This window comes from Nansenia antarctica (genome assembly GCF_963989245.1).
Source record: "Nansenia antarctica genome assembly, chromosome: 15".
NCBI classification, from domain to species: domain Eukaryota; kingdom Metazoa; phylum Chordata; class Actinopteri; order Argentiniformes; family Microstomatidae; genus Nansenia; species Nansenia antarctica.
The window spans coordinates 30,838,138-30,853,370 of record NC_137685.1 but is presented as its reverse complement, the minus strand read 5'-3'; the positions used below and the strand labels follow the sequence as shown (position 1 = coordinate 30,853,370).

At 48.2% G+C, this 15,233-nt stretch overlaps 1 protein-coding gene across 1 annotated transcript in view; it reads left to right on the top strand.

The window, feature by feature from the left end:
- The window catches only part of megf6b (multiple EGF-like-domains 6b), a gene marked incomplete at both ends in the record, with an annotated part of 97,937 nt that continues 82,704 nt past the window's right edge, over positions 1-15,233 (top strand). The window contains 3 exons of the mRNA XM_080545646.1: positions 1-89; positions 2,770-2,904; positions 4,723-4,832. Of these exons, the coding sequence (XP_080401772.1) occupies positions 1-89; positions 2,770-2,904; positions 4,723-4,832 (334 nt within the window). The remainder of the gene's footprint in view (positions 90-2,769; positions 2,905-4,722; positions 4,833-15,233) is intronic.

Sequence of the window (15,233 nt, the reverse complement as noted above, 5' to 3'; positions counted from 1 at the left end):
ATGGGTTTCATCTCCGTTGCGATACTTCTGATATTCATCGACAAGATTGACGCATCGTCCCGGCATGGCACCAATCTCCAGCCCTACATGTGAGTCTGAATCTGTCATATCATCTCACTTTAGAAGTGCTTTTTGTCATCAATTGTCATATCAATATTGTCTGTCACATTATTGCATACTCTATGCAAACAGCTTATATATATATATATATATATATATATATATATATATATATATATATATATATATATATATGAGTCATTCTATAATTAGGGGTACATTTCATATCAACCAAAAATGTAAGAAATGAGTGTGCTTTTTTACTAAATAATCAAGTTGTTTCCATAATACCCCCCCAATGTGCTAAATTCATTAATTGCCAAGCTTAAGCTCTAATTACTTTTCAAATATTTAAATGAAAATAGACATGCAAATCATTATGTTATATATATATATATATGACTTGAGAACGTGTTGCCTATGAGAAAGAGAAAACCTATCTAAATACACCTCTCACTTCGGCATGCGTAGGCCTAAGCTTGTGGTTAAAGACACAGTCAACAAGTACTGTCTGGATTCTATGTTACACATTATGTAGAAATGTGCACCGCAGAAATAACAGTGTTCTGATTTCGGAGCTAAGAGTTCCGTCTTTCTTTCAACATGCCCCTTATCTGGCCCTATAATATCACCATAGCCTAGGTAATTATACTGCATCTAAGTGGATAAATGAGGCAGCATTCCTTGGGCAGACCTGCTCCTGAGCTCTGGAGTTAGCTACGTGAGAGAGCTATACTGTTATCATAATAGTGGATACATCTAATTTGTTTATGTATTCATTGTGTAATAATTGTCCTATCAATGTATGTGAGAAATTATAATGCAGTCTCTGCCAGAAGGACCAGAACCCCATCACTGTATCAAATAATAATAATAATAATAATAATAATATTTTTTTGTTTTTAATTCTTCCTTCTTCTAGCATTATGCCTGCCGTGGTCCAAGCATAGATGACTTTTTCTTGCGATGACTGATGGATAGATGATTCACTTGTTAGACAAATGCATTTGTTGTAAGTCCAAGCCTTGGGCAAATATGTATCAGGACGTACAGTATCAGCATCAGCAACACTGTAGGTTCATATTTATGGTTTATATTTATGGACTCTCCATCTTTGAAAGGTTACCAGCTTGGACATGGATGGACCTGTGTGTTCAGAGCGGCCGTAGACCTACATTTACATTTACATTACATTTTTTGCATTTAGCAGACGCCTTTATCCAAAGCGACTTACAACAAATGCATTTGTCTAACAAGTGAATCATCTATCCATCAGTCATCGCAGAATGAGTAAAAGAAAAAGTAATCTATGCTTGGACCACGGCAGGCATAATGCTAGAAGAAGGAAGAATTACGATTTGTATTTTATTTTATTATTATTATTATTATTATTATTATTATTATTTACAGTAGAGAAACTGTAGAGGGGGTGGAGAGGTCTCAGGAGGGAGACCTGCCTCAGTGTCTGTATCAGAGCACCCAGATGTTAGATGGATGGATCGCATGCCACCGAGATACCAGGGGAGGCAGGTGGAGGTAGAAAACGGAGGACGGGCTCATTGTAATGCATAGAACGGAATGACTGATACCATTCCTCATTCCATTCCATGCATTACAATGAGCCTGTAGCAGGTTTCTACCTCCACCTGCCTCCCCTGCTTGTTGTAAAGCAGACTTTTCAATTTCGGGGGAATGTGGTCTGAGAGCATCAGTAGCACCTCAGACCGGTTGTAAACCCAAAAGACAAGACTCTTCTCCCAGGAGAAAACATCATGGTTGGACCCTTTACCTCACCTCACTTACTGTTAAAGACCCCTCAGCCTCTCCCACTCCTCCTGACTCAGAAAGCCTCAGAGCTGCTAGATCAGGCATGCGTACTCTATGCAAACAGCTTCAGCAATATAGTCTTTGCTGGGCCAATTGAACAACGTAGATGTACGATGTGTTTTCGCTGCTTGTGTTTCACACAAGTCGGTTTAGCAAAGCAAACACGGGTTGATCATGATTGAACGGGGGGCTTCCCATCTTGTCTAGCATCATTCACCCTGTAGTCCCATCTTTTCTTTCTCTTAATTGAGCAGCTAATCTGATGTTGTTGTATTGACGAATTAAGAAGTCAGCTGAATCACTGTGTTCTATAAGGAAGAGTGGCGCCAATGGAGGGGTTCAATAAATACAATACAAACAATATGATCTAGCACCAACTCCTAGACCCCCAGGAGTAAGCCAAGGAAGAAAAAAAAACTCCCCAGATTGGAGCTAAATATCGGGCACAGTGGCAAGATAGACATGTTAGTTCTGGACCAGGGTAACCTGGCAAATGCGTTTGGGGTTATGTCCTCATAACAGAAGAACATGAGAAAATGACTTTGGTTCTTGTCTCTGGTTGCAGGTAATGTTTAGTTTAAGTCCCACCGCAGGCCGTGTCTTGTACCGCTTTAAGACTGAGGAATAATCGGTGAGGAATTCCCCTCTAGTCTTCTGAAGGGCCAGTAGCAGATGGTAGACGCAGTCAGTCATTTCTCAACGTAACGACTGTAATGCCAACAGGGGTATTACGCTAAGCACGATAAAACCCCCCGTGAGATCCACGTTCGTCTGCCTTCACTGACTCACACGGCTCAGTGAACTGGACGTGACTTCGTTTGTGGAAACGTTTAGAGAGCTCGTTGACATGATAAGTGTTTTCTGTCGTCTCTTGTCTTCCAGGCCCAACGTGTGTGTGGAGCGGGAGGTCACGCTGGTGGCCCAGAGGCAGCCCTGTGTGCAGGCCTTCACACGCATGGTCAAGGTGTGGAAGCAGGGCTGCCTGGGACAGACCTGGTGCATGGGCTACGAGAGGAGGTGAGCCGCGCTCTCCGCACCCTGACGTCATGATATTCCTCCATCCATCCGTCCATCCATCCATCCTGACATCACATCATTCCTCCATCCATTCCTCCATCCATTCCTCCATCCATCCATCCATCCATCCATCCTGACATTACATCATTCCTCCATCCATCCATCTGTCCATCCATCCATCCATCCATTCACCATAGTTAGTCACTTGTCCGCTTTCCTCTCCATCCCTACCTGTACCTCAGTGGAGGTTGGTGGAGGTAGAAATCGGAGGACAGGACAGGCTCATTCTACTACAAGTAATGGAATGAGGAATGGTCTCAAACACACATGTCCGTGTTCACCATTTCTCATTCCATTCCATGCATTACAATGAGCCCGTCCTCCGATTTCTACCTCCACCAGCCTCTCCTGAGGTTGAGGTATGTGGAGCTGTATTGTGGGTGGTCATTATCTTCTGGCTGCTGCATGGATTCCATATCGAATCTGACAGGTTCTCTCTCTTCCTTCTCTCTCTCTCTCCTGTTCTCTCTCTGTCTCTCTCTCCCTCCTGTCTCTCTCTCCTTCTCTGTCTCTTTCTCCTTTGTTCTGTCATCAAAGCCCTGTTGACCCTCTCATACAGCAGGTCTAAGTGCAAGGTGTAGCCCCCAGTTAGTTAGCCACCTACTTAGCAAAGGTGTCTCCAGACCCCACATACCTCGGAGGCTAACCCCTGAGGCTAACCTCTGTTCTCAGGCTCTGTCTCTGTCTCTGTCTGACTCACTGCTCTCTCTCATCTTTCTTCTCTCCCTCTCTCCTTTATTTTCTCTGTCTCATTTCTTGTCTTTCTCTTTCTCTCTCTCGCTAACCGCGGAGGGTAACCTCTGACTCAGGCTCTCTCTCTCTCTCTCTCTCTCTCTCTCTCTCTCTCTCTCTCTCTCTCTCTCTCTCTCATTTCTTCTCTCTCTCTCTCACTCTCTCTCTCTCTCTCTCTCTCTCTCTCTCTCTCAGCAGTATCTACAGTGGCCACATACCTTGGAGGCTAACCTCTGTCTCTGTCTCTGACTCTGTCTCTGCCTCTGTCTCTGTCTCTGACTCTGTCTCTGTCTCTCTGTCTGTCTCTGACTCTGTCTCTGTCTCTGTCTCTGTCTGTCTCTGTCTCTCTGTCTGTCTCTGACTCTGTCTCTGTCTCTGTCTCTGTCTCTGACTCTGACTTTGTCTCTGTCTCTGTCTCTGACTCTGTCTCTGACATTGTCTCTGCGCTCACTGTCGGGGGCGGGGGGAGTTCCTCAACGTGGTGTTCAGGCTCCCTATCTCCATGTATTTACCATGTTACAAAGACCCAAAGCCCTCTTTGAAGGCAGCCAAGGCCTCAATTACAGCGGCTGTAAACAAAGCCTTTTTTCCGCGACGTGTAATGACTGGATGGAGATGGAGAGGGGGTCTAAAGTACAGGGATAGGCACCCTCGTCAGAGGTAGACACTGTCTCTCTCACACTTAAAAGACTGGGAACATGTTGGCTGGTTATTACACGGCATGTGACTTAAAAGGGTGGGGAATTTTAGTTGATTATCGTAGTGGATTTCTTGTTATTTTCTTACTCATTGATCATCCCACCATCCATCATCCCACTCTCAAGCTTGAAAGAGCTGAAGCCCTCAACAACAACGTGCACACAGGTACACACAGGTACACACAGGTACACACAGGTACACACAGGTACACACACACACACACACAAACACACACACACACACACACACACACACACACACACACACACACACACACACAGAGTAGCCGGTTTATATTGATTGATAATGTCATGTCCCCTATAACAGGACGGCGTACTACACAGCGTACAGACAGGTCTACAGACAGGACTTCCAGACATTGTACAAGTGCTGTCCTGGATGGTCTCAACTCAATGGAGAAGCTGGCTGCCTTTACCGTAAGTCCCCCCCCCCCCCCCCTCGCTTCATATCACTGAGATATTTACCATGTAAAGATAGAACAGCAGGGGAGGCTGGTGGAGGTAGAAATCGGAGGATAGGTTCACAGTAATGCATGGAATGGAATAGGAAATTCGATCAAACTCACATGTAAGATACCATAAGTATGCCGTAGATTGAAGACCCATCTCTGTAGGCTACATCTTAACTGTCCCTCCTAAAGACCTCCTCATTCCCACTACCCCCCTGTGCAGTTTCTCTACTTTAAGTCAAATTTAAAAAAAAGAAAGAAAAGTAATTCGTCCTTTTAGCATTATGACTGCCATTGGCCCCGGGCTTTAGCATAGATGACTTTTTCTTATGATGACTGATGAATAGATAATTCACTTACTTAGACAGTAAGTTAGACTCAGACTTAGACAGACAACATGTGTTTGTTGTAAGTCGCTTTGGATAAAGGTGTCTGCTAAATGCCAAAAATGTAATGTAAATGTAACCATTCCTACCATTCCTAATTCCATTCCTAATTCCATTCCATGCATTACGAGGAGCCCGTCCTCCGATTTCTACCTCCACCAGCCTCCCCTGTAGCACAGCCATCTTGTGTGTGTAGAGAAGGGAGTGGTTCCATTGGAGGTATTATGAGGCCGTTATCAGAGCATGCTTATTAAGTGTAAAGGCAACCTGTCTTGGGAGGATGCCCAGCCACTGCACGGGGGAGGAGGTGAAAGCTGATAGGCTGATGACAGGAAGGAAGGAAGGGGGCTTCAAAACACATGTTCAAACCCTGGGTACGGAACCCTGGGTGGGACATACAGGGAGAGGTCAAAAGGTTAAGGGGTACTTGGACTTCCACTGCACTCCACTGCAGCAGTCACCGGTCAAATGTTCAGCGGTGTCTCTCCTCTGTTCAACAGTAAGCTACTGAGATGTTCAACAACAAAACAAGAAGCCAGCTCCAATGTGTTGAAGGTTAACAGCTTATTATTGCAATAACCGACTGTTGAAACTTGTTCTGAGATGAGCTTTAGCATTGTGATGTCTTGTTTAACATTCTATAAAAAAAAGAGAGTTGTTGAGTTGACATGTTAAAGTGACGAGTGACCAGACCTGAGGTAATCCTCTTGTGTTCTTGGCTCCGCCACGCGTGGCTCAGCGGTGCTCCTGGTCTGTCTGTCTGTCTGTCTGTCTGTCTGTCTGTCTGTCCGTCTGCCAGAGGGGGCTGCTGCATGGCTGGACAGGTGCTCTACTTTTACATTTGCATTTACATTTTGGGCATTTAGCAGACGCCTTATTCCAAAGCGACTTACAATCGATACATTTGACTAAGCAAATGAATCATCAAATCACCAGTCATAGCAAAAAGAGTAATCTAGTTCAGGCCAGGGGCCATTGGCAGTCGTCGTGAGCTGCTATCGGGAGCCAGTGCAGGGTGCGAAGGAGGGGGGTGACATGAGAACATTTGGGGAGGTTGAACACCAGATGTCATCAGCAACAAATCAGCAACAAGGAGCTGTGGCAGAGAGGGAGCCAGGAGCCAGTAGAGAGCCAGATCCGGAGAAGGAAGTGGGGATGGATTGGCCACACCCTACGTAAGCCAGCAGACACCACCACACGCTAGGCCCTGACTGGGAACCCCCAGGGGAAGCGGAAGAGGAGAAGGCCCAAAAACAGCTGGAGGCGGGACACGGAGGATGAAAAGACACGGTACCAGCTGGGGAGAGACGGAGAAGATAGCCCAAAGCCGTGCTGGATGGAGAAGAGTCCTCAATGGCCTATGCTCCACTGGGAGTTAAGGGCCTAAGTAAGTAAGTAAGAACACCAGATGGGCAGCAGCATTCTGGATGAGCTGAAGAGGTCTGATGGAGGCGGGGAGCCCGGCCAGGAGTGCGTTGCAGTAGTGGGAGGTTACCAGTGACTGAGTCAAGAGCTGTGCTGCTTCTCTGGTGAGGAATGGATGTGAGGTGAGGAAGATCCTTCTGATCTTGTAAAGAAAGAATCTGCTCTACGCTATCAAGTTGTGTCCCCACTGGTTCCCACTACACTGGCTGGTTTGCCCTTGTGGTGGTGGAGGTTCCCACTGCGTTGGCTGGTTTTCCATTATGGTAGAGATTCCCATCGCGCTGGTTTTACATTGCATTGGCTTGCTCCCATTGACTGGCTGGTTCCCAGTGTGGTGGTAGAGGTGTCCATGATTGAATCTTGGTTCTTGTTCACATAGTCATGCTCCTACAGTACAGTACAGTACAATATCATTAGCACAGGTGGTGCAGGATGGAGGCTTGCACCAAGGACATGAACACAGTCTCCAGTCTCACATACACACACACACACACACACACACACCACCCATTGTCTGGGGGGGACGACACAAAGACAATGTCTACCCACTGAGAAGAGAGAGAGAGACAGAGACCACTTGCACATGATCCGAAAAATCAGTTGAAACAGAGACAAACAAACAGACACCCCCCTGCTGTAATCCTGTGATCTCTGGACTGTGGTGGGATTGTGGAGGGGGGGTCTGAGGTGGGTAACAGGAGAGCCAGGCAGGGCTCCTCTGGGTGAGGGCCTCGGCCTGCCAGCGCAGCTCAGCTCATCTCTGTGTGGACAGGCTTAGCCCCGCGCCTACTAGGACCTGGCCAGGCCTCTTTGATGGGATTTTACGGCCGCTGATCCACATCGCATAACCTGCATACCTCCGGCAGCACCCCTGGCAAAGCACTGGGCGTAAACAACACTGGGGTATCACTGCCGTCCACCGTAGCCCAGGAGACCCCCCCCCCCCCCCCCCTTCCAACCTACTGGACCCACTCTACCCATCCCCTGTACCCAGAACCAGGACCAGGACTAGGGCCTAGACCGGGACTAGGACCATGGCCAGGACCACCCCCCGTGTGGGGGTGTCTAACCCTCATGCCAACGGTGCCAGGCTCTGCTGGTGCCAGACAGGGCCAGATGGGGTAGAGGGGATGCGGATGAGGACGGGAATGGGGACAGAGGACGAGGGGATGAGGGGATGAGGATGGGGGACCGGGGCCGGGGGGTGGGGATGTGGATGAGGGGTGAGAGATGATCTCTGGATGTGCCTTTCAGCAGGATCTCATTATGGGGTCCACGCGTTCCTCAAAGCCCTCTTTGTCTTCCTGGAGAAGGTTACAGTATTAAATTATACAGGGAAGCATTAGGCTGTCTGCTCAACCTGGAGCCTGGTTTGTTTTAAAACACACACAAAGAAACGTCTTAAACAGGCGCCCCTCCCCCCCAACCACTGCCCTGTGTCTCCCCCTCGGAGTCGCGAAGGGGTTTTGTTTTTCTTTCGCGTGACAATGTCAGCTCTCTTTGTGGAACGCGAGGCAGAGCTTTTATCTCTGTAACTTAAGACACGGCAGCACTTTGAGACGGGACAAACTAATCACCCTTTTCTCTGAGCCGTTGAACCAGGATAAAAGGAGGCTCACACTACACTCCTCCCTCCCTCACTCTCGCACACTTAGCCATGTGCTATCTACAGTGTTCCTCCGTCAGCAGGCTCCAGCCCATGGAGCTGCTTTCAGCGGTGTGTACAACATCTAAGGAGGGATGTCGTAGCTTTGTAGCAGAGACCACAGAATGTACATCTTTAAGCAAAGCCTCTGAAAATCCAGGAGAATTAAATGGGAATGTTGTGTGTTAAGATCTGGCATCTGTGTGTGTCTGTGTGTGTGTGGTGTGTGTGTGTGTGTGTGTGTTTGTGTGTGTGTGTATGTGTGTGTTTGTGTGTGTGTGTGTGGGTGTGTGTGTGGGTGTGTGATTGCGCGCGTGCGTGCATGTGTGTATGCGTGGGTGTGTTTGTGTGTGTTGTGTGTTTGTGTGTGTGTATGTGTGTATGCGTGCGTGTGTGTGTCTGTGGGTGTGTGTGTGGGTGTGTGCGTGCGTGTGTGTGTATGCGTGCGTGTGTGTGTGTGTGTGGGTGGGTGCGTGCGTGCGTGTGTGTGTGCGTGCGTGTGTGTGTGCGTGCGTGCGTGTGTAGGCTAATTAGACTAATGACCTGTGGTTATTGTGAGGCAGTTAAGCGGAATGAAGTGCTGTTCCATCAGGCTACTGGAAAACAACCTCCACAAAGACCAGAGAGGCTAACAACCCCCCTCTACCCCTCCCTCTCTCCCTCCCTCTATCCCTCCCTCTCTCCCTCCCTCTATCCCTCCCTCTATCCCCCCCTCTATCCCTCCCTCTATCCCTCCCTCTATCCCTCCCTCTATTCCTCCCTCTATCCCTCCCTCTATCCCTCCCTCTCTCCCGCCCTCTCTCTCTCTCCCTCTTCTCATGTATCTCTCCTCCTCTCCCTCCTCTCCCTCTCATATCTATAGTCCAGCTGTTAGCTCTCCGTGGGCATTTGCAGACTCTCTGACCCCCCCTCGTCGAGTCCCCCAGGATCCTCTGTTACCAGATACTGTTATGTGCTCGTTATCCAGGAGGAGTGAATAGCGTAACATTTCATATTTCTGTATTCACGGTTGTTGTCACTGATCGCCCCTCTGCCTTTGTCCCTCCTGTTTGATGTCCGTATCTCTCTGTATTCTCTTATTAGATCAGATTCAATTAGATTACAGTAGATTAGATTAGGATTTATTGTCCCTGCACGGAGTACTAAAACAACAAACTGTAGTTTGGCATCTGTCTTTAAAGATAATGGAATAGATTAGTATCACTCCTGAAACAGCCAATTGGCATTGCATAGCTGGGATTCTTAGGCCCTGGCATCATCAAATGATCCGAAAACATAACGTGTACATATGAAATCACTATCGGACTTGATCCGTGGAATTGGTGTGTGACTTTTGAAACAAACAAGCAACTCAATACCGAATGTCTCTTCTAACTGGTTAAATGGATGACCCAACTGTCAAAAAATTCAAAGCCTCCTAGTTTTTTTGGGTCTGTCCACGGAAAAGTCGCATAGAGACACCATCATCTCAATCCATAATTAACCGGATACCATAGTTTGGTAATGTAATAATAATATAACACATGCTATTTAGCTGACACTTTTATCCAAAGTGACGTACATTGCAGTGAGTGCATACTTTTTTTGTATATATGGTCCCAGCAGGAATTGTTTTTTTCTCCATTTTTTTCATTTGTCATTTTTCCAAAGTTTTGACTTTCCAAAGCGACTTACAATTACAGATTACAGGGACAGTCTCCCTGGGGTAACTTAGGTGCCTTACTCAAGGCCACGCTAGTGATGGTGTTCCCAGGTGGGATTTGAACTCTGCCTCCACCAGCCTCCCCTTTGTGAATTCCATTCCCCACTGTTCTGTTAAGTGCTGGACAAAGCCTTCCATGATGCAAAGCCTTCCATGATGCAAATGCCCTGCTTCAGGCACCCTTCAAACCCGTTCAGGTGACCCATTGAAATAGGTTTCTTTGTGTTCATCAAAAGCACCACTTGACTTGAAGACTATCTGACCCTCCCGGAGGAGGGGTTAGGAGGGGTTAGGAGGGGTTAGGTCGGAGCTCTTGACATGGCGGATGGCGCTCGGAAAGAACGTCCGTCCACTTCGACATTCTAAGGCCCCACTCAACGAGCTCAGCGCTTATCCTCAGTGAGGAGCCAGGGCCTGGCCCAGCCTGAAGAGGAGGAGGAGGAGGATGGACCGGGACAGTCAAGAGTGGAAACAGGCAGTTATGTTGATCGACGGCAACAATGAGCTTTGTGACAGGGGGTGAGGAGCAGAGGACAATGGCTTCACCAGTCTGTCGCCCTCGTTAACTGCTCAATGGGAACTGAAAGGGCCTCCTTTTGTGGCGATGGGACCTGGCTTGGCTGCAGGCGGATGTACATGTGAAATGGGCACAGGAAACGGTACGAGGAGACTGTGTCTGTGTCCCTGGCCATGGGTGGTCTTTGTGTGTGTGGAGGGACACCACAGCACCGCAGGAAAGGCCATGGTAGTCAGTGATCACAGGAACTGCAGAGCAAACACACACACACACACACACACACACACACACACAGCAGGGGAGGCTGATGGAGGCAGAAATCGGAGGACGGGCTCATTGTAATGCATGGAACGGAAGACAATTTCTCCCATTATCAGCCTCCCCTAACACACACACACACACACACACACACACACACACACACGCACACACTGATTGCCCAACTGAGGCATCCCAGGGCGATACTAACAGTCTTTGCTGATCCATGTCAAACACAGTTGAATAGGAAGCAGCAGGTGATATGGCTTATATCGGTGTTATATCAGTGTTATATGAGCTCACGTCTGGCTTTCACACACCTCCTCCTCCTCTCTCTCTCTCTGATGTGTCTGACACTCCCAGAAGATCTTATTATTTATCCAGTTTTACTGTTTGCCACCTCCCACATGGGAACATACCGCATATCTCCTCAAGGGTATTCCCGTTCAGCTCCTCCTGAAGCTTATCATTCCGGAGAGTGTGTGTGCTTGTCCTAATTGTACAGGCCCAGGAAATGTTATGCAAAACATAATTAGATTGTTTTTTTCTGCAGCCATGTTTGTGGATGAGGACTACCTGACAAAGCTCCTCTGGCTTGTCCTGACTGTTGCCAGAGCCCTTTGATTTGACACATTCCTCTGCGAAGCAAAACATGATTTGCTGCTTCAAAATACAGTGCTGTGTGCGCTCCGCGCGTACCAATTACCCAACGCAAACAGAGACGGTAGCGGGCGGAGAGTCAGGGCTTTTGTGTGCCTGCGAATTACCGCAACTCGACTCCCCTCTCTCTCTCTCCCTCTCTCTCTCTCTCCCTCTCTCTCTCTCTCTCTCTCTCTCTCTCTCTCTCTCTCTCTCTCTCTCTTGTCTCTCTCTGTCGGGGGTTAAACAGATCGACACACAGCCTAAACAAACGCTGGCATGGGGATGGGAGGCCTGCTTCTGTTTTGATGTGGACCTCCTGTCTTCTCCTTCTTCTTCTTCTTCTTCGTCTTCTTCTTCGTCTTCTTCTTCTTCTTCTTCTCCTCCTCCTCTCTCGGAGGCTGAGCCTGTGCTATGACACCTGCTCGTCTTGTGGGACCCCGGGGGTCCGGTGAGACTCATTGACCCCTCACTGTGCCCCCCCCCCCCCCCCACCCCTATGGGGAATCTGTTAATCCTCTCAGACAAGGTGTCTTTGTACGCGAGCGGAGGCAATCACACAGACAGAGGAGAGTGAGTCTTGCGCTGTTAGACACACTGCACGGCGTGTTAAGGAATTATTGCGGGGAGATTAAGCAGTGTGAGAGGGTGGGGGGGTGGGGGGGTGTCAGGGGGAATAGGGGGCACGGGGGCGTCTCAAAATCGTCTGGTCATCTGCCAAAAACGTCCGTGTCTCACACTTCTCAGAAGGGAGAGGGAGAAGGGACAAGCTTCCTGGTTCCCCACCTGCCCTTTACGATTTATTTACGTGAACTTCATGGCTGTTTGACCCGGGGTTGTTTGACCTCTCAGTCATTTCCTTTCCTCGTTGGTGATTTGACGTGTTGTTCTCAGCGCCGTGACGAACCGGTTCCTTCTGACACTCTCCTGCAGCTGGTAGATGAAGTCATTGACCTGCTGAAATGGATCAGTTGGATTACTCAAGTAAACTTGACCTTTTCATCATCATCATCATCATCATCATCATCATCTTTTATTTTATTCTCTTGTCTTTTTCCTCCATGGCCCTGAGTCATGTTTTTACTCTTAGTCAGCACATCAGAACCTCAGCCCACTATCACCATGGCACATGGCCAGAACCAGCACCTCGAGGTCCATACGTTGCGTAACAACTCCCCGCTGCAGCCACAGTGTCTGTGGACCCTGGAAGTCATCTCAGGGGGGGGGATTAGTGTCTGAGAGCTGGTCCTCGTGTTCGCCAGGGTCGAGTTTCCTCGATAGCGGATGTGGGAGATAGAGTCCTATTAGCCGAACGCATACTATAGATGACTATGGCTGTGTTCCATTGTTCATATGAGCATATCGCTTAGACTGCTTGGCCAAGTCATTGCTTTGTCCTTTGTGGTATGCTAGTTTGGGGATTTGGAGCCGAGCCTAGTGAGTGCTGGACGTGTTGGGTGTTGGCAGTGTGTCGGGTGTCTGTTTGGTGGCTGGTTCTCCCAGAGCTGACCAGGTGTCTGAAGCCAGGGCCAGGAGGACGTCAGGCGGATGTTGAGACTAGGCCTCAGACCCCGGGACCATCCCGTCTGGAGCTGTTGAGAGAGAGGACTGAAATGACTCCAGCTCTTCTTTCACACTTAGAGCCCTTGTTGAGCCTCTCTCTCTCTCTCTCTCTCTCTCTCTCTCTCTCTCTCTCTCTCTCTCTCTCTCTCTCTCTCTTCTTGTTTCTCTCTTCTCTCAGGCCAAGCCTCCTATCGTTTATCCTCGGTGTCCTGACTTCAGAAGACGCGATGTGAACAGGAGTGACTCTGAAATGACTGAAGTGACTGGCTCAGGGGAGGCTTATGGTCTTATGTGCTGACTGGCTGCAGTTCAGAGTCAGCGTAGCGCTCCCAAAGACACATCAGCAGCACTGTGCCTTTGCCCCCAGATGGGATTTGAACTGTGGAGGCTGGTAGAGGTAGAAATCGGAGGACTGGCTCATTGTAATGGCTTGAATGGTATCAATGGTATCAATTGTACCTCTGATTTCTGCCTCCACTGCTAAGGCTCTTATTTCCCATTTAGAGCTCTCTCTCTCTCATTTTCTTCCTCTCCTCTCTCTGGCCAAGCCAGATATCATTTCTTCTCAGTAACACATCTGACCTGGAGTTTTAGAGTCCCCACATTATGTTCTCACATCATTCTCACCACCACCTCCACTGAGAAGCAAACATTGACAGTGATTGCAGTAATCTATAACAAAGTGTTATCCTCACCACTTTATTTGGTAAACAGCTAAAGGGATGGGGCTGGAGGAATGTAACCACTCAAACAATGACGTAAAACAAGTTGATATTTGTGGTTCTGATGGGATAAGACAGTTAAATTACGCTCATGAGACATTTAGAAGTTACATTTGTCAAGAAACAATGGCCGTATATCAATAACTTAAAAGTTATTTCAAAATCCCAGATTTCCCCTTGAAGTGGAGATTGTAGTGAACATAACCATCTGTTTATTGTATGGCTCATGTTCTCATCTCTCTCTCTATTCCTCTCCTGCTAATGTCACCCAACTGTGGGATCCAAGATGACCCGCTGTTTAGAACTGAGCTGTCCTTGCATTGAGAAGGGCTGGGAAAGCTTAATCATGGATGTTTCTTTAGGGAGAACTTTGTATGAAGAAGAAAATAGTTTCTATAGGAGGGTCCTTGGCTGCGATATTACTCTCTATTACTCTATTCATCTCTCTCTCTCTCTCTCTCTCTCTCTCTCTCTCTCTCTCTCTCTCTTCCTTTGTTTTAGCTGTCCAGTGATATTGTATGATTTGATGCATCTTGTCAATGAGAAAAAAACTGAGACAGTTACTTCAGAGTATCACTCCTGATAATCGGAGGGCATGTTGTTACCGACAAAGTGCAAATGTATGGTCCTATAACTTGGACCCGAAATCGTGCAGGCCGGGTAGTGATGAATTAGTCATGCAGCTGTCGAATGGGATTAGATGAACACAAACATGCATGTCTGTCAGAAACCTCTTTAACTGGCTTTGGAAGGCTTCTGTCCAATCACCTGAGGAGGAATTGGAGGAGAGCGAGCGGGGCAGCCAATCAGATGTCTCCCATGAATAAGTGGTCCATGGTGTTCCTTTCCCTGTGCCTGAGAACTGCCAGCAGGGGTGTCCAAACCCTGGCATCCATCCTCTGGAGCTCCTGAGACTGTCACTCCTGAGACTGTCACTCCTGAGACTGCTCTCTGACACTCCTGAGACTGCTCTCTGTCACTCCTGAGACTGCTCTCTGACACTCCTGAGACTGCTCTCTGTCACTCCTGAGACTGCTCTCTGTCACTCCTGAGACTGTCACTCCTGAGACTGCTCTCTGTCACTCCTGAGACTGCTCTCTGTCACTCCTGAGACTGTCACTCCTGAGACTGCTCTCTGTCACTCCTGAGACTGTCACTCCTGAGACTGTCACTCCTGAGACTGCTCTCTGTCACTCCTGAGACTGTCACTCCTGAGACTGCTCTCTGTCACTCCTGAGACTGCTCTCTGTCACTCCTGAGACTGTCACTCCTGAGACTGCTCTCTGTCACTCCTGAGACTGCTCTCTGTCACTCCTGAGACTGTCACTCCTGAGACTGCTCTCTGTCACTCCTGAGACTGTCACTCCTGAGACTGTCACTCCTGAGACTGCTCTCTGTCACTCCTGAGACTGTCACTCCTGAGACTGCTCTCTGTCACTCCTGAGACTGCTCTCTGTCACTCCTGAGACTGTCACTCCTGAGACTGCTCTCTGTCACTCCTGAGACTGCTCT